The 19,266-nt window shown below is 39.6% G+C and overlaps 2 protein-coding genes across 3 annotated transcripts; both read left to right on the top strand.

The window, feature by feature from the left end:
• The first annotated feature begins 1,526 nt into the window (after nucleotides 1–1,526).
• On the top strand, nucleotides 1,527–7,216 carry tmem128 (transmembrane protein 128). 2 transcript variants are annotated; one of them, XM_046029488.1, is made up of 4 exons: nucleotides 1,527–1,686; nucleotides 2,907–3,039; nucleotides 4,089–4,250; nucleotides 5,165–7,216. In XM_046029488.1, the coding sequence occupies exons 1-4, from the start codon at nucleotides 1,587–1,589 to the stop codon at nucleotides 5,262–5,264; spliced, it is 495 nt and encodes a 164-aa protein (XP_045885444.1). In that variant the 5' UTR covers nucleotides 1,527–1,586; the 3' UTR covers nucleotides 5,265–7,216. The 2 variants fall into 2 exon arrangements, with proteins under 2 accessions (XP_045885444.1, XP_045885445.1); XM_046029489.1 differs by having other exon boundaries at nucleotides 5,049–5,174.
• A 4,232-nt stretch (nucleotides 7,217–11,448) lies between these two features.
• On the top strand, nucleotides 11,449–16,575 carry otop1 (otopetrin 1). The gene is made up of 6 exons (XM_046029240.1): nucleotides 11,449–11,809; nucleotides 12,018–12,154; nucleotides 12,495–12,553; nucleotides 12,780–12,910; nucleotides 14,333–15,240; nucleotides 16,239–16,575. The coding sequence occupies exons 1-6, from the start codon at nucleotides 11,449–11,451 to the stop codon at nucleotides 16,407–16,409; spliced, it is 1,767 nt and encodes a 588-aa protein (XP_045885196.1). The 3' UTR covers nucleotides 16,410–16,575.
• The last annotated feature ends 2,691 nt before the right edge of the window (nucleotides 16,576–19,266 follow it).

The following is a 19,266-nucleotide window of genomic DNA, read 5'->3' as shown; positions in this document are numbered from 1 at the left end:
TACGGGGCCTTTCGAGTCAGTCAAAACGCTTTACACTACGTGTCACATTCATACAACTGCTTATTAGAAACTAATCATTTACGCGCACGCTATTATTTGGGCTTGTAACAGAGTATTTTTTACAGTAAGGTATTAGTACTTTAACTTAAGTGTGGGATCTGAATATTTCATCCTCCACTGGTCTGGAGGGTTCAAAGTGTAAAAACATTTCAGTGATTTATTTTGGCCCTAAACCATTTAGTGACTTATAGATGAGCAACAGTATTTTGAAATAAATTCTCTGACACACTGGGAGCCAATGGAGATGTTGCAAAAGGATTTGGGAATTGGTGTAAAGTGTTCAAATTTCTTTGTTGGTAAGAATGAAGTAACACTCTTACCTGGTGCAGCTGCAAAGGGACCAAGGCATGCTCATGGATTCAATAATGTGAGACATTTGATCTTGATGGTGGTAAGATGTACTGCAGGACTGCTGTATTAGATCGCATTCGTTTTAGATGTACTTTCTTTATAAACTGCAGAATAGATTGACAAATGCAGACAGTTGTGACTGCAGAATAAGTGGTAGCAACTATGGTAGCAGCCAACAAAAAAGTAGACTCTAATTCACTTTTTTTTCCACTGCATGTGCCCTGCCTGTGCCTCCTTGAAGGTTTTTAATCAGCAGGGTCAGATTCTTGCCAGCGCCATGTAAAGGTATACATTTAAGATAGACTTTGGAATGCAGCCAGCTATTATGCATTCTGCAGAGTTTGTGAGGGTTGGGATCAAAGGTGCCCTGTCAGACTTTTTACTTCAAATATCCTCAGTTATCCTTTTAAAGGTATATTTTATTTCTAGATGAGGTCCAGGTTTGTTTGAAGCTGTTTGTGTCAAGATGGTCTTTGTGGAAGATGTAAACACTTTGACTTGGTTTATACCTACCTATTTTATTTATATCAAGTGATGGTATCAGACATGCTTTTCTGTAGTGGAGTGGGCTATACTATAGATAATGATCCAAAATCAGTAATACTATTTTCCTATTGGCAAAAGTTTGATGTGGTATTATGTCACTGTCCTTAATATATATATATATATAATATAGATCTAATGATTACAGTGTACGTTTTCTATTGATTAACCTGCTACTCTTAGCCAAATTTGGAACCTATTGATACATGGGAATGGAGGAAATGCAAACATTGTTTTCTATAATCAAAATGGACCTTCTGGGCCATGCCAGTTTAGGTTAATTTATTTAGTAGCGCCGGTAACGAAACAAAAAATATACATTAAGCAATAATACATATAATTTAAACTAAATTTAATATACAGTGTCTTTAAATGCATTCATCAAAAACTAAAACACACCAGGCACCCATGGATTCAAACTTTTATTGTATGTTTATCTGATGGACCTTTTTTTATTTCTGCAGCTACGCCGCCACTGTGTTAAACCATAGACGCAGTTATTTCTGTACAAAAAAACTACAACAGTCGCTTTCAAGTGCGTCATAAAAAAGCGATTCTGTGTATAACAGGAAGTGCCTTCTTTAATCACCAGTTAGCCTTTAGAGCTACTGTAAGTTATTGCGAGCATCAACATGCTTAACGACAGTGAGCTTGCAACGTTGCGGAATAGATTTAAGAGAGATGCGGAGTTTCTTATGCAAACAACGACATCGGGTGACGAAGATGAAAAGAGTAAGCTTCAGACACATTGTGTTAGCTTCTTCGCCATTTTAAACTAGTTTTCTGACAGAGCCGTTTACACCTGAAGGTAAAGTTAACGTCACAAACACAGTGTTATATAGCCCTGACAGCCTTATTGTAAAGTTAAATACTTCTGTCATAGTGTCAAATAATCAAAACATCTTGCTGGCTAACCCGAGCAAACATTCTTGTTCAGAATGTGGCCAGCTTTTTATCGTTAAGTCTGTTGAATGTGCAGTTTGTAGTTCACTTGTTAGATATTCTTCAAACGACTTTCTTCTTTCATAATACTATAGCGGATTTATAACGTTGTAGAATATGCAATATGTGGTTGCAACATTTTCAGCCTTGGGGGGAGGAGGGTTAGGGTTACTGTACAGCTTGTACAGTGGACAATTGTCCAACTTTGTGGCCCTCACTGGAAGAAATCCAGCAATTCTTGATTGTTTTGACTGTGAGCAAACGCTGTGTCAGCTCAGCAACGTAATACAGGGAAACCCTACTCCTACACTTTCCCCAATCCAAGGGTCATCTATTTGCCAGTGTAAACTGATAACCGTACTACAAGCAACAGACAAAACATTTGTCTGTATATTCCAGTTTACATACCACCAGTGGTCCTTCTGGCAAGACGACATGGTATACTATATCTTGTGTCCAAGATGGACCACTAAGCATAACTTTGATTAAACTTGTATGCCAACTACTTGTTTAGGGCATGGGGTTCATTGTGAACTCTGCAGAGAGTAGATCAGCACGCTGAAGCACTTCAGCAGCCAGCAACAGGTTCTGATACATTTAATCAACCAGTAAATTATAGAGATTAATAGCTCTCCGAGGAACTAGGATTATCTCAAAGAAAGATATCAGTTTCACCTCATAAGCTCCTTAAACCTGACAGGTGGGGACATTCTGTTGAGGCAATACAAATCTCATATTTGGTGGTAAATTCTATACCATATTGTAACCCTTTCAGTGCCTTTGAGTTTTGGATTGTCGTTGAGTCAGTGTTGGTGTTGAATGGTAAAGATACTTTGCTAAATGTCTAAATATTTAATTGATGGTAAAACACTGTAGTCAAACTTTTATGGGCACGTGAATTGTTGAGTAATAGTTGTGAAAGTGTAACTTGTGCTATGAATCAATTTGTATCAATCAATCTTGAAGTAGACTCACGTATTGAAACTCTTCTCTCATCTGATACCTTCCAGGTCAGGAGGAAAAAGATGCTAAACCTCTTCCTCGCATTAACAGACACTCCATTTTCTGGATCGTGGCATCTATCGGTGTGACCTACTATGTGGATTTCCTCCGTAACATAATGGAGAACGATGCAATCAAAAGGTAACCGAGCTATGAGGAAGACTCAAAGAGTGCCGTGTGGATCTTGTTCTCTAATTTTCCATTCCCCATGATAATCGGTTAAAAGTAAATAGAGGCACTAGGTTTTATCTGCGACAATGCAGGCAAAACATTTGAGAAGTATGAGTCATTGTGGCTTTGTTTTCAGGATCCAGTAATGGGACGCCAGCTTTTTGTTAGTTCCTATGAGTTTACAATACACACAGTACGCCTATTTTCAGACAGCCTTTGTTACGATAGGCTTTAGCTCATAGAACACCCTAAACTTAACATCTTTTGGTTTTCTTTTTCAATGGTATGACTGGTGTATATGATACCAATGAAAGCACTGGTATCTGATACCACTGGGAAGCTGTTTGTGTTGTTGTTAACAGTACTATCTTTTGTATTTCAGTCTTTATAGATATTTTAAATATCATGGCCTCACACTAGTCAATAAACTCAGTTTTTAACCTGCATACACAGGACATTCAAAAAAGACGCCATCAAAGACTATCCCTAAACATAAAGGACGCCATGTTGTCCCCAATGTCCTCCTACTGTTGTACCAAAGCGTTGTTCAACCCACCCTGCGTCAAACTCACACGCATAACCAACAGTGCTGCCCAGATTATAGGTCTCCCGACTTCTCGCCAACTTCTCAGAGCTCAATTGTAAGGTCATCATGCGATCACACGCTCTGCAAATACAATAGAACAGGACATCACACACTCACTCAGTCGCCACTTCACTGTACTGCCCTCTGGGTTCAGGTCCCTGAGGTGCAGGAGGGCTCACTATCGCAAAAGCCGCAGCTATAGCATCCCTAAGCAGGGTGAATCGCTAGAGGAATCGACAAGGCTTGTTCTCGTGTTGTTTTAACTGCCTTTTTTATGTGCTGTTGTGCTTCATGTATTTCAGTGTGTGTATTCTCTGTGATGTAGAGTGCTGTGAAAAAGAATCTCAGTGCAGGGACAATAAAGTCTAACTAACTAATAGATTGCCTTTATGTCTTAAATACATTGTTATCTTTTCAACCTCTATTTTTCCAGTTGGTGGTTCAATGTGGGTCTGATGCTCCTCGGGATCTGCCTGTCTCTGGCTATGTTTTGCATTGTCTACCTGGAGTGGTTCAAAGGCATCCAGCACTACGACCAGGAGTACCCTGCCATTCCTCCCATCACAACTGCAGCTTTTATCGCTGCATCTTGCAGGTAACAGAAAAAATAAGTAAATCTGAATACATAAACTGCAAACTACCTTAATGTGCTCTAATCCTTCCAATTTCATGAAAACACATAAACAGGGGGATTTAGTAAAAGTTTGGAGAGATGAAGACACATTGTTGCTTGAATTAACAATTTCAAATTTTGTGGCCACATGAAATGAACACATGTTGTCTGATTAGTAACAAAAGATTGCAGTACAGAAATGACAGACGTGTTTTAGGTAGTGACACCAATTCATAGTTTATTCCACCAGAGAACACTGACTGTAAAATGTCCCACTTTGTACATATCTTGGTTAATTTAAGAAATTCTCATCAAAATCATTTGAACATAAAAAAACATACAATTTAGCTTTTTTAAACTCAAGTATTAAGTGTTAAGAGTTAGATTTGCTGGTCTAATGTGTACAATCAACAAAGCTCCCTACTCATGGAAACTCAGATATTATTTAAATCCACCTGTATATCAGTGATTTACAACAATATTAGATTGTTTATTAGCCACAGGACAAAAGACAAAAAAAAAGGCATTTGTCGTGTGGCTAATGAACAATCTAATTTAATCTTATCTAAAGATCAAGACAGAATGATGCGGTAAGAGTGGTTTCTATCTTAACGCAGTGTGAGGTGGAACCTTTACCACTGCATATGTTTAGCAGTACCTGCTCATTTTTATCACTGGTTGATGAGGGCTGAGTAGGGCAATCATGCCCATTAATGGTTTAAATGATCAAATGTGAATTGAGATTGCCTTGTTAGTTTGTGCATTAATGTGTTATGCCAGGTCAATGCTGTCTATTGGATCTCTGACATCTCAAGTCTGTCCTTGAGATGGATCAATACTGCCCAACTGATTCGAACAGGAACACGCTTGTAAGTGTTATTCTATTTCCCTTGCAGCTTTAACATGGCGCTGTGGCCGGTGTGGTCCTTCTTCACTCCACTCATCCTCTTCACACAGTTCATGGGTGTGGTCATGTTCATCTCTTTGCTTGGATGAATGTGGCAGGTGAAGATGGTTGTCATTTTAATATTCACAAAATGTCTTTTAGTGGAAAGAACAACGAACAACACTGTATTTGGCCTTAAATTGTGAACATTTCTGTGGAGATAAATCCTGTGTCATTAATTATTACATATTTAATACCTATGCAATTTGAACTTTACATCTCATTGTTAACTAAATTGATGAGTTTTGTTCCCCTCTCCGCCGTCGCACACATACTGTATGTCTTAAATTGTCTTAAACAACACTAAAGTTGACAACTGCATTAACAGACGTAGCTTACTGGAATCCTGCCATCAGTCCACACACGCGCACACACACATCTCCCTTTTGAAACGTATATTAATACATTTAAAACGCATATGGAGTCACCAACATTTTTCTTTTGAAACATTTTTGTAGAATACTGTGCTTATATAACTATAAAGTCATATTAGCACATTAGTCATATTAGTAGCTATACAAGATTCAGAAAGAATGCTCTAAATGGAGAAAATACTGTTAAAATTAGAATAAAACTTACACATCAGAAATTGTAAGGTCATAGTAAGTGCACTGTCCAGGGACTGTAATCAATGTAGTCATCATCTGCCTCAAGTTCAAATATTCTCTGCATGTAATAAAGGGTCAAAGGGAGAATGTGCTATTAAAATATGTAATAGATGTAATTTATGCAATACATGCACATGACTCGTGACACAAGGTAACTTATTCATACTTACTTGGACGTGTTTCTGTCCCATTCCAAACCCTGAAAGGGAATTTGTGTACGGGCTTTTTTTTTTTATTTTTGTTGCTTTTTTGGTCTCTCCCACCTTCAAGCAGATCGTCTCAGCACTTTGAAGGCAACAGAAAAATGGGCATGGACATGAGCTTTTTGTAGATTGTTACAGGAAGTAGTTCTGTTCTGTGCTGGATTACACAATTGGACATCAGTATGGTGAAAGTGTGCTCCCTTTGTAAAGTCTGAATTACGTAAGCAACTGTATATCTGCTGAGGTTTGGCCGGACACGCTGACCAGCTTCCTTTAAGCTGAGGCCATGGTCCACCACATGGTCAACAATAGTGACTAGAGTTTCATTTGGAAGGATCTGCCTCGTTGCTCACGCTCGTTTGCCCCTGTCATCCTCTCCCTGCTCTGTGTCTCACACCTTTTTTGCCTGTCTACACCTGCAGCAGATTGATCTAGACCCTACTATTGAAACAATTATCAGTCAACTGTTGTCCGTCTGTAGTGATGGCTTTAAGGCTTTTTAGGGCAGGATTGTAGGATCACTCAGTTGTTCAACTTCCCAGTTTATGACTCGTCATTGCTGTGTTTTCCCAAAGAAACAATGGCATCTTTGTCAAGAAATGGGATGCATTGTGTTGTGTTTGGCGAACCTCTTTTTTGCAGTCAAAATGTAATTTAGAGTTTTGAGCGTAGCCCTTTTTCACAGCAGACGTGTTTGGCTTGTTGTGGTAGGAAGAAAGCCGTACTTAATAACAAGTGTTACTAATAACAGTAACAATGGCTGTGATCTATTTAAATGTTTCAGTAAGCCATGACAGTGAGCCAGCATGCACAAAACCAGGACCCTGAAATGCAAACAACTAAATGGAATTCAGCCATTGTTCTTTATTTTTTTATTTACACCTGTGCTTTTCCTATTGTGACATGTTAAAAAATCCTGTGAAAAATGCATGTTGTGCTTGTATGTTAAAACCAATAAATTGTTTTTAATTTGTATGTTTTTTAAGTTTGTGGCGAAGAATGTCAAGAGTCATATCCTGTAATGTCTTTTTCTGCAATAAACTTTTTATAATTATTTCACTATTTACAAAAATTGTCATTGTTTAATAAAGCACAACCTTGAACAAATACATCATTCAAAAACCGCAACGGTGCAAGATACAAAGTTGGACCTGAGACTTTATTAAAAGCGTATTTGTGACCAAAATGAAAGACAGCATTTCATTTTTTAATTTTGTTTTCCACTCTCTGACCTGTTGTACATTATCAACACCACATTTAACTGGTAACCAGTTAATACACAGTCAAATCTAATGCAGTCCAACGCAAATGTTATTTTGAGTCTGATAATGCTCAGGCTCTTTTTTTTGACACTGTCAGAGAGATGTTGATGCAGGTGTATGTTTATTTTTTGAAGTCACTGGTAACACTGACTGTCTTCTATATTTGTGGTGTTTCTTATTATTTTGTCGTATTGATTTTTTTTCCCCACTCTCATTCACACACATGGCACAAGCGCCTCTCAATATAATGTTATCCACAACAACAACAACACTCAGTTCAGCTGCAGGATTAGTTTACACCAATAAGAAGGAAACTTTTATTTAAAAGTCATTATAATTCTTTGCTCAGTATGATATTGTTATATTACAATTATCTGAACTTTGTGAACCTCATTTACTGGATTTGGAGAGTTAAGGGTGCTTTATTATCTTTTTTTTAATCCTCAGTACACATAGAAAACAGATGTTTGACATAAAACTGGAAAATTTAAGCTTCTTACATTGTTCCTGTCTGTTTGTTTCTTCATGCACTATATTTCTCCAGTGTGTTGGTAATAGATCAGTGTACTTAATGTCCGTGGTGGATGACGTATTCAGATTTTGTTGTTGTGAACATCAAGTGAAAGTCCTGCACTAAGATTTTTATGTAAAAGCACAGATTTATGTTTTAAGTATCAGAGGTAATCATGCAGAATGTTAGATATGTTTTATGTTATAGGATCATTACACAAGGATGCATCAATACACACAGTAGTAACTGATATCATTTACCCCATATCGGTTACTGTATGGTGTGCCTGAAGGGTCAATTCTTGGACCGATTTTGTTCTCCCTATGCTCCCTTGGGCGATGTGATCCGCAGACATGGTATTCCTTTTCATTGTTGCGTATATATAACATTGTGCCTCCCTGTTAAGCCCGCTGACCTCAGTATGAGTTCCTTACAGGACTGCCTGGCTAACCTAAGAAACATGAATGTCAATAAAGCATTTTCCAGCTCAATCGTAAGAAAGCAGAAATCCTAAGATACTGCCATCCATTGGTCACATGTCACGACATATCGAGCCTGTTGCAAAAAATCTTTGTTTCTTGTTTGATAGCAATTTAAGTTTTGAACAATGTATCACTGAGCTTGTCCAGTCCTGTTTTTATCACTTCAGAAATATTAGAAAAATAAGATGTAAAAACTGGACTTCAGATTGTACAGACATCTGCTACTCAGCTTAACCAAGAGGTACCATTACGTTTAATCCTTTATGAAATTTTGGGTTGTTTGAGATTTTCGGGCAGGGGTCGCCTTCTCGTCCTGAGTCCAGGCTAAAATCAGAAGGGGACAGAGCTTTTGCCACCAAGGCACGACTTGCCCGAGGAAATGACGCTGTCTGAGTCAGTGTCGTCTTTTAAGTCTTTTGTGAAATTACACTTTTATCTGAAAGCATATCCTGACTTTATCTGAGCTGCCTGTTTGTTTCATAGATTTTTATTTTCACTGTTCCAATACCTTTGGAGGGGAATGTATTTTATTATTCACCTGGTATTTAATTTCATCTTTCTGTGTCTCTGTGAAGCTGCAGATGTTAGGACTTGCTCTTTAAATAAAGTGTATTATTATTATTATTTTAAAGTGACCCAATTTGTTGGGATCTTTACTTATTGTATTATATTTTAAAAGATGACTATAGGTATTAGTAAATATTCAAAGTAACTAGTGTTGTCAATTCAATCTGGTGGAGTGAAAAGATCTAATGTTTCCCTCTGAAATGCAGTGAAGTACAAATTAGCATAAAATGGAAATATCCTTAGGAAGAAGTGCCTGTAATTGATTTCTTTTAAAAACATTTGTTATTAAAGATGAGGACAAGGCTTTTTACGGTGACTTGCACAGTTAGTGATTTGTCCTCAAACTGCACTGAAAATAAATCGGGATGTTTTGGAGATGTTCCTGAAGTGCAAACAACAACGAGCTAATTGAACACTTCCAGATTCAATCATAAATGTTCAGACTTCATCAATCGCCCATTAAAGTGCCCTGATAACGAATTGATCATACTCTCTTACCCACGGTAATCAAGAAATCGATAGGCCTACTCAGCGGATGTGTTTGTGTGGAACAATTGATCATCTCCCATCCTCATGATGCTATTGTTCCTCGTAATAGGCTAAAGGGTCTCTCATTTAGTTGAATGACAAACATATAGTTACCCAACGTTGAAATACGCCTGAAGCTAACATAGCCTATCCTCCCCAAATTCGTTGTTAACCAACAGATCTCAAATGTGCTACTGAAGGGAAATAAATAGAATAGCAGTTTGGATTATAAGGACATATGTATATCTATTAAACGACAGGACTGAAGCTGTGTTGTAGCCGTGTGAACCTTAGCTTATTTTGTAAAACGGTCCTTAAAACACAGAGATGCTCCTGTGCGCAACGGTGCGCTGTTTTCCTTCCCACGCTCCTCGTGTTTATATTGTAGACTGCGTGCAACATGATTATCTTCTTGAAAATCGAGAACAAATGACTTCAGTGTCGCATCGTTGTTGCATAACGATGCACGCCATCTCTCTGATCAGTAAAGACAGTCAGGTGTCAGTAATCCTGCACTAAAACATCCACGTAGGCTACCTACAAATTATATATAAAATCTGTTATGCTATAGCCTACAAAATAGCCCTACTTGTATGTTCATGATAATTCTATGTTTACTTTCTATCTCTCCTTCTTTCAGCTTTATTGTCCTTGTTTTTAGTTTCATGTCTATTTCCATCTGTCCTCCTGGAACTCTGTGTAACATCAGAGAGCAAATAGGCTACTCATACACATGGCCAATAACCTCCTACATTCCTACGTAGTTTACTTCAATGCATATTATTATTTGAGTAAAAAGTTTTTTTTTTTTTTTTTACATTTATAACATAAATGTATAAATCAGGGCTGCTGATGCTCACATTAAGAGTTAAACAACTTAGGCTACCACCCTTTGCCCTCAATCTATTTCAACCATCTATCAACCACTTATTTAGTTTTTTAAGAAAGTGTTTTGGAGTCCAAGTTGCTGACTCGGGAGTCCTGGGGCCCTGACAAGAGTCCTAAAGCAGAATAGGAGCTATTGTGGAGCCACTGTGCTCCGTGTATTCATTTCACTAGTTGCGTTTCACTTTTTAATTAGACCGTTTTTCAAAAAGGAGCCATAGGCTATTGTTTTTTTTTTTAATGAATGATTAGGTCGTGAATACCATTTCCATCCCCTCCTGACTTCACATCACACCAATCACCTCTCAAACCTAGCCTATGTGAGCCGTCCTTCTATTGTTATGCTAATTACACGCGTCCGCCCAAACCAGAGGTTACATGGTCAAATCCACAAGAGCTCTCAGTGCCTATCGTCTTAGTGTTCTTCTTGACACCCACTCATAAAAAGCCATTGTGAATTTGACCACTGTATTCTGTTTCTTCTCTTTTTTCACCTTGAAAGCAAAGCTTTTAACTACCACATCTCAAACACAAGTGGACAGAAGGGTTTGAGGAGGTGGCACTTGGATTTGAAGCCAGTCAGGACAGGTCACTTTCCTCCAACCTGTAAAAACCGCAGGTTTGTGAAATGCCATCTTCCGTTTCATCTCATCCAGGCCTGCATGCTTAACACCTGATAGCCACCCTGAGAGGATTTCAGCAGACTTGGAAAGACTGCCTGGCAGCTGCGCTGAAAAGGTGGATTTGGGCGAAGCTCGTTTCTTACCCTCTTATTGTGGATAATTCCGTGCTTAGTGTTTTTTGCTTCTGTAGGCAGTGAATGGTTGGCACAGCAAGCCCAGTGATTTCTCTGTAACATATGGGAGTTTCAAGAGGAGGGGGGTCTGGGATTACCAAAGACTGAAACGCAATCTCCCATTTTCAATGACTCAGCGAGCCTGTTACACGACCAGATATTTCAGCTTCGGGGTTACAAGATGACAATGGCATCTTTTAAGTCCATCCTCAGCGAGGCTGGACATTGAAACTATGCGTGACCACTGAGCCGGACCTTTAAGATTGAATGAGCATGTTTGGAACGGTACCTATTCCCACCTTGTAGCAACAGGCACCTGGCCTCCCTCAAATGCACTTATAGCGCGCGCGACTTTGACTGTACACTTCTCCCGGTACTGCGATTTTTCCACCATGGTGGAACACACCGGTCTGGACATTATGTGTCTGAACAAGCACTGTCACAGTTCCTCCTCGTCGTCCAGCTCCGAGCCCGACAAGAAAGTGTTCTCCAAACTAAAACTCAGCTTGTCAGACTATCCGAGGAAGAACGCAGAGATCCTCAGCGGCCAGTACGGTACCAATGTGCTGCTGATCGGGGCGGCGTTGATGCTAGCCCAGGGTCCCTCTATCAAGCAAGAACACCTGCTGTCCTTTATCACCGGCCTCATGATCCTCCAGCTGATCTGGATGATGTGGTACATCCTGGTGCGGGACAGACGGAAGAACACGCGGACCGAGAAAGACGTCCACGCCACCACATGCTGGATAAGAGGCGAGTGTGTAAGATTACGCGCAAGATTACAACAGTAAATGCGCAAAATACCAAATTGACGTAATTCTTTCCCACATGTTCGGTAATTAGCCTACCAAAAACATAATCTGTTTGACATATTAGAGAAAACCTTTTACCATATAAGCAAAGCAAACTTCTTTCATCGGTGGCAATAATAACTTGATCTTTATTTCTTTTTCCTTGGTAGGTGGTTTGACTCTTCTTGCACTCCTTTCATTGACTATGGACGCTTTTAGAATCGGGTACTATGTTGGCTATCGAACTTGTCTGTCGGCTGTGATCGGGGTATATCCTGTCATCCATGCAACTCACACCATAGCACAGGTACGTTTACAACCCCGCTTTAATACTGTGATGATCTTTCAGCAGTGTTAGACACTTTTTCCTCTTCTGTGCACCACTTAACCAGGTAGCTCTTTGAATAATGTGCTCTTTGTTGTTGAGGTGAGTACAGAGTTGCTGCCACAATATAATCCTGTCATTGTCCTTGTTATCTGAGTGTAACTGCATATGGCAAGGGAAATCCTTTTGATAAAGTGACTTAAATCACTCTTAAGTAGATTTTTCTGGTTATGAAATGTTTTAATATGCCATGTTTTGGATAATGTTTTGCCCAGCTTTTTACATGAAGTTTTTTGTGTCTTGTTTGTGGTGTTTTGTTCAGGTGCATTTTCTCTGGTTTCACATCAAGGATGTCATCAAGAGCTTTGAAACATTTGAGAGGTATTAAGTGAAATCCGTGATATTATGACTTAACAAGACTTTAGTTGTTGTAAATCAATTTGGTTGCACCCATAAATCATGCTTGGATGTCACAGTCATAAAACATCTCACCAGCCACTAAAGAACGTGCAAAATCTGAATACATGCACATCAAGACAAATTGTACATATCACTGCCACTTGCTATTTGATGAGTGGTCATCAACCTTTTCAACTGTTCCCCTCAGATTTGGTGTAATCCATGCAGTCTTTACCAACCTCCTCCTGTGGTGCAACGGTGTGAGGGCAGAGGCTGAGCACTTCTTGAACAACTATATGAGAAGACTCTCTGCCCTGGGCTACGAAAACTTCACTATAGGTAAGGGCCAAGAGGTTGATTGCTGGCTTGTACCTGGAAGAAAACTACAATAGTCCACTTGAGAGCTCACTTCAGTGGATGAAAGAAAAAGGAAGGAAAGGAGGGTTTGCGAGGGGAAGGGAGGTTAGCTCGGCAGCCCAGTGGGTCTTGTTTGTGTTGAACGTCTCTCTATTAGGTTTCAAGAGACGCACAGTGTTGCTAGTGCTGAGGCCCCCTCCCCAGCCCTTTCCCCACACTTCAGCCACCACCGCCCTCCCTGGCAACCCCCCACTTGACCTCAGACGGCTTTGTCCCCATGCCGCTTACTCCCAAGGGTGCTGCAATTACAGTAACTGATACATCTAAGCCCAGGGTTGGGGGATTCGGCTGCTCCTCCTCATATCCGGCTGACTGTGAGGCTGGCTGCTCCCTGACTGTTGTTCCCTTTTTAATTAAAGGGTGCAGTTCCATAGTGGTGGCCTTTGGGGGGTGTGGGTGGGGGCACACAGCAGGGTTTTGTTGAGATGATCTCTAGAGGGCAAAAGCATTACCATAGCGTGTTGTAGTGGACTTGACGAGGAGTGAGCAAGGATAAAAAGTGCATTGTCATCAGCATCTAAGATGCTCAGGCGTTCCGAGTGAAATTTCAAAGTCAAATCAACAGAACATGGCTAATGAATGTTGACCACCAAGAGGTAAGATATAAAGTTATAATGGAGTTTTGTGCTGGAAAAGATAGCCCATGCATTCATTAACAAACAAAACATGAAACTTATTTTTGATTTTATAGGCTGCTGCCATCAAAATCATTTAAATCTGCAGTGCAGAAGAAAAGTACTGGCTTTTTCAGTAACCTCAAAGTTAAGTTTCATCACAAATCTAAAAGCGTTAAAAACAAAGTCAATCAACAGATGGCTAAAAAGGGCCATCCTGGTGGCCTCGTGGTTGAAAGGCAAACCATAAATACTATCAATAATCTGAACAGATGTTGACACTCTTTTGCCTTCAATTTAGAAATATAGTGCGCTTTTTCCTCTCTTCTGTGGTGATCCAAATGATTTGAAGTGGCAATAGTGTAGAGCAGTGTTCCCCAACCTGCGGTCAGGACCCCCACAAAGGGCTGAAAAAAATCTGAAGGGTCATGAGATTATTAATACCATATTTAAACTACTCAAGATTATGTTAATTTTTTGAGGCCATCTGCGAATGTTTGCACAAGGCAGTCTTGAAATGTACTATTTTGAGTCCATTTTCATATTGATGAACTTATGAAATCCTATGTATCCTTCTATGAAATATTTACTATTTTATACGTATGTCCTGATACATGGCTTTGTTGATGTTGTCGTGGATAGACAAACAGTGGTAACGCAGGGCAGCATAAATAATAATAGATTTAATAGATTTCTTATGAAATTGCATCTGTTTTTATTTGTTTTGCAGAGAACTCAGAGCCTCTCTGTAACTGCACCACCAGCACTTGCACCATGTTCTCCAGCAGTCTCAAATATCTCTTTCCTTTCAACATTGAGTACCACATCTTTGTCTCCGCCATGCTCTTCGTCATGTGGAAGAACATCGGACGGACCATTGACCTTTCTTCAAACCATAAAAGGCTGGCCACCAAAACCCAGGGCCTCATCTTAGGCCCCCTTCTGGGTCTTCTTGCACTGGGCAGCACTATTGGAGTCCTGGTGGTCTACATCACCCATTTAGAGGACTCCCTCCAAACGCGTCAGTCAGCCATTACCATGTTCTACATTTATGGCATCGTCATGCTGGTGTTTATGTGCTCTGCCAGTCTATCAGGTCTGCTCATATACCGAGCGGATAACATGCCGCTGGACACCTCCAAGAATCCGTCCAGACAGCTGGACACAGAGCTGCTGTTTGGGTCCTCTATCGGCTCCTGGCTCATGTCCTGGTGCAGCATAGTGGCTGTGTTAGGCACAAACAGCAGCCCTTCTTACCGCTGGACCAACTTCGTCTACTCTCTGCTTGTTGTGCTAGAGAAGTGCATCCAGAACCTCTTCATCATAGAGTCCCTATATCGACAGCCAGAAGATGGAGCGAGGAAGGACCCTGAGTTACCAGCTGCTCCAGAAATCTGCTCGGTGTCGTCCTCTTTGGCCCTACCATACAACGGCATCATCAACCAAGGCTATGAGACTCCAGACATGGCCTGTGTGACCATGGAGAACAAGCAGGAGGAGAGCGGACAGGTGTACACATGTCCGACGAAACCTCCTGATGTGCCGCTGCCTGTGGAAAACAAAGTAGTGAAGCCCCCAAAAATAAAGAGGCAAATCCTGAAGAACATTGCCATCTTCCTGCTAATGTGCAACATTTCAGTAAGCATTTGTGCTTGTCAAAATGATAATTGAATGTACATGAGATTAAATTAGGGTAAAGTACGTTAGTGGCAACCAACTATCTGAAAGATATTTTTTTTTATTAACTGAGTGCTTCCTTAAAATTAGAACCTTAACCAGAGTTACTCATCTAAATTTCTAGTGAATGCTACTGTAAGGTTGTTTTCATTTACTGTCTTTTTATCAAAAGCAGAAATTACACAATGTTGTTTTAAAGCTGCCCTAATCAATACTTTTATATTAACAATGGATCAATTGATGATGTGTAGTAGTAGTAATAATAATAATAATAATAATGATAATAATAATAATAATAATACACTTTATTTATCTAGCACCTTTCATACAAGAAATGCCAGTTGAAGTGCTTTACAATAAAGAAATCACATGCACCGAATGCTTTACATGAAAATAGACATAGAATGAACATAAAAACAGGAAATACCATAATGAATGTAAAATAAGATGGAAACTTGAAAATGATAATAATAATAATAATACATTTTTAAAAAGCCATGTAGTGTAACATGATATGTGTCACTCGTAGTGACACATATCGCATACCCAAAAGTTCCCCTCAGCTCTGCGTTTTGGTTTGACAGCACACAACTTTATGTTTTTTGAGGTTCAGCAAAAAGCTCTAAAAATCCATTGCAGATGGACAAAGTTTGCAACTAGCTGGTGAATGTAGTGGAGCATTTAGGTGCTAAAGACGCAGATGATTCCCTCAATAGTTGGTGGAGACCAAAGTAGAGCTAAGGGAGATACTTCCATTCATGAGGAAATACAACTTCATTAATTCTAATGTTGCTCCATATCTTCTAGATGTGTAAATAGGCAACTGTTTTCTAACATATTAGCGATAATAGCTTAATAAGGTGATAATATGACAATGTTATGTGTACAGCTAGTTGCACTGCCCCAAAGTGCACCAAAAATTGCAGCTTTACCTAATTTAATTTCTTTCTTTCTTTCAGCTGTGGATCCTTCCTGCCTTTGGATGCCGGCCACAATACGACAACGGGTTGGAAGAGCAGACATTTGGCTTCAGCATATGGATCACAGTTCTCAATTTTGCTATTCCTTTGAACCTTTTCTACCGCATGCACTCGGTTGCTTGCCTCTTCGAGGTGTTCCGCCAGGTCTGACAGAATAACAGGTGACTGACAATGCCAGATAACATACAGGAACACTTGTCACCGCCTGCTCCTGAGAGCGTCTCACAGCGCAGGTCAACTGTTCAGACTTGAAAGCAAGCCGTGGAGACAAACAAAAACGAAAGATCCCTCAGTGATGGGGATTGCAGAGGAAGACGAACCTATTAGCCTATGTTCCTTGAAGAATTACCTTGTATAACGCAAGGCTTATTAAAGATGTTGGTAAGAAGGACCTTTTGTTTTAAGAATTTCAAAGGGGCCCTTTGTACCTTTTTGTTTAGTAGTCAGTTTTGTACTGTTTCATATTATTAACTGAAAGTATAAAATAGACTACTCACAAATTTCTGCAGCTAAGCCCCTGAATGGCCTATTAGTCTCAAATATCTAATAAGGTAATAGTACTGTATTTACCAGAGCCACGAGTGCATTGGTGTACCACTTGACCCATATTTTATGGATATGGTTCTCATTTACTTCAAGTAGTTTAATGGAACGGTATGCAACACTTGAGCTACACAGATAGTGACTTAGCACTATATTTTGAATAATCTTTATGAGTTGGACTAGAGTTCTCAGAAGTAGCACCTGCCTCTCTCAGTCATTTAAGGACAGTTTCCTTTTGTATGCTGATTCTCTGTTCTGTCAAGTTGAAAGGAAAGTTGTGTTCAAAATGACGTTACTAGGTAGCACTGTTTTGTTTGATCTGTATCCACATTTCATTGAGGTGAGATAACACATTTCCTCTCAAAAACTGCTTCCCTTCGCTACCGTGATTACATTGAATTCATGTTAACATAAAAGGCACTCTTTTAATATTGTTCAAATCAGGTGCATATTGTTAAAAGTGGGAATCTTATATCAGAATCGTTCCAGGATTATTACACCAATATAAAATATGTTGGTGAAGAACAAAGGTTGCTGTGATCACAACTGCTATCCCGGACCAGAGACTGTGTGTTTACATCTGAAGGGTCAGCAACAAAAAACATCCCAGTCTGTGATATTACATTTTTCTCTTTGATATAAAACACATATACTGTATACTTGTACTGTATCATTTTATATCAAATCAAAGACTTCCAGCAAGTTCTCAGCCTGGTGCTATCCACTGTATGTGCCAACTTGTGGTAAAATCCTTGTTTTTTTAGGTGCAAACTGCAATATTATATCGTAATATATATCAAAATCATCATTCAGACAATGATACTATTTTATGAAATTCCAATGAAATGGTGCTCATATGAAATTATGTGTACAATAGTGATGAATGTATATCTTTCACCTACTGAAATAAATGATAGTTTTCTTTTTTCATATACAAGACCTGCTCTTGTGTTATATCTTCTCAAGTTGTCTGCACTTCCTAACTCTAAGGATCTCTCTGCTTTTTTCGCTGAACTTCTGAATAGGCAGCAATTGTAGTAGACCTTTGCACCACAGGATGGCGCCACGTAGCCTATTTGTGTTTTTTTGGAGTTTAATAGGACAGTCCAAAAGCGTATTTACACTATATAAACTTCTACAGCTGGGATTATTGCGCCATCACTTCTTTATTCATGTCTGCTCTTTCACAAATATGAATGAAACACATAAAGACTCAGTTAAATTTAGGGGGAAACAAAAGTACACAGAATAATATGTATTGACACAAAGTAGGCTAACTGAATTCATCATTTTTCTTTGAGTTTCATTTTAAATGCAACTACAAAAGGCTTATTTTACATGATAGGCCTACATACATTTACATTTTAGACATTATCCTCAAACAGGTCCACAGGCATCATACTTTTCATCTTTCAACATATTAATTCAATGGATGTGGTAACATCTGTCTGTATCTAAAGAAAATATTGTGTCGGACACAGGTTGCCTGTTGCCTCCTGTCATGACATCCAGGGATTATAGGTTAGGCTACTCCAGAGATTTTGGCATCGGGCGTCGGGGGATTATTTTGACGTAGTGTCAGAACGATTTGACAGGCACGCAGACATATCTAAATATATCCGTGACGTTTCAAAGCCGGAAACGGTGCTGCTGCTGCTGCTGCTGCACAGACATACGACGGTGCACAGAGCGCGCGGACCTCCTGGCTTGACATGCCCGCTGAGAGTGTGAATGTGACTCACCTGTTCAGGCAACTCTGAAAAGTGGATGAGCTATGACCTCCAGTCGGCGGTCGTCAGAGGGCAAAAATCCGACAGTACTCAGAGAGAGTCAGAGAAAATATTGATTTTTCTATATTTAAAAAGACCCATTGGCTTTTTTCGTGAATGCGCATGCATTAAAAATAAACGTGGCTTTTTATATCAGTCTGAAAATGTGTTTAAAAAGGGTTTTGGTGGTTTAACTGGTGTTCCAATTTTAGTTATAGGGGAGTCTAGCAGGTTATGGTGCTGGTAAAGAAGTATAAATCAAATCAGATAGATAGATAGAGCATGTTCCAGGCTGTTTGCTTTTTCAGCACCATGGACAGCTCTGTCAGTGCTATAACTTTGGACTGCATGTGAGGCCACCTCCTCTTGAATGAACTTGGTTGGGTGTGTCTGCCACCTATAGAGTAGGCTACATGATGAAATGCAAATGCACCCAGTAGCTGCTTTTTAATATTCTTGTCTATATAGTCCACACACATACATACCTGAGAGGATAGACAAGCCACAATTATTAGACAGCCCTCGAAAGATTTAGAGCTTGGAATTACACACTTTGAAGTTTGCACCGACGGAAAACCCTTAAAATTTTGACGACTTCCTCACACCCCTTTTCTAAATAACGCAGTACACTGTTGTGCGTAACACCATGCACAAGGGAGGCGTGTTTGTGTGTGTGTGTGTGTGTGTGTGTGTGT

This window comes from Micropterus dolomieu, linkage group LG18 (genome assembly GCF_021292245.1).
Source record: "Micropterus dolomieu isolate WLL.071019.BEF.003 ecotype Adirondacks linkage group LG18, ASM2129224v1, whole genome shotgun sequence".
Lineage (NCBI taxonomy): Eukaryota > Metazoa > Chordata > Actinopteri > Centrarchiformes > Centrarchidae > Micropterus > Micropterus dolomieu.
This window is presented reverse-complemented; position numbering and strand designations above follow the sequence as displayed.

What these genes read in the sequence shown, in the direction of transcription:
- tmem128 (XM_046029488.1), top strand. Translation starts at nt 1,587, where the DNA reads ATGCTTAACGACAGTGAGCTTGCAACGTTGCGGAATAGATTTAAGAGA. An exon ending in GAGAACGATGCAATCAAAAG is followed by an intron (nt 3,040 to 4,088) that starts GTAACCGAGCTA and finishes CTATTTTTCCAG; the next exon opens with TTGGTGGTTCAATGTGGGTC. An exon ending in TTTATCGCTGCATCTTGCAG is followed by an intron (nt 4,251 to 5,164) that starts GTAACAGAAAAA and finishes TTTCCCTTGCAG; the next exon opens with CTTTAACATGGCGCTGTGGC.
- otop1 (XM_046029240.1), top strand. Translation starts at nt 11,449, where the DNA reads ATGGTGGAACACACCGGTCTGGACATTATGTGTCTGAACAAGCACTGT. An exon ending in CAACTCACACCATAGCACAG is followed by an intron (nt 12,155 to 12,494) that starts GTACGTTTACAA and finishes TGTTTTGTTCAG; the next exon opens with GTGCATTTTCTCTGGTTTCA. An exon ending in AGCTTTGAAACATTTGAGAG is followed by an intron (nt 12,554 to 12,779) that starts GTATTAAGTGAA and finishes TGTTCCCCTCAG; the next exon opens with ATTTGGTGTAATCCATGCAG.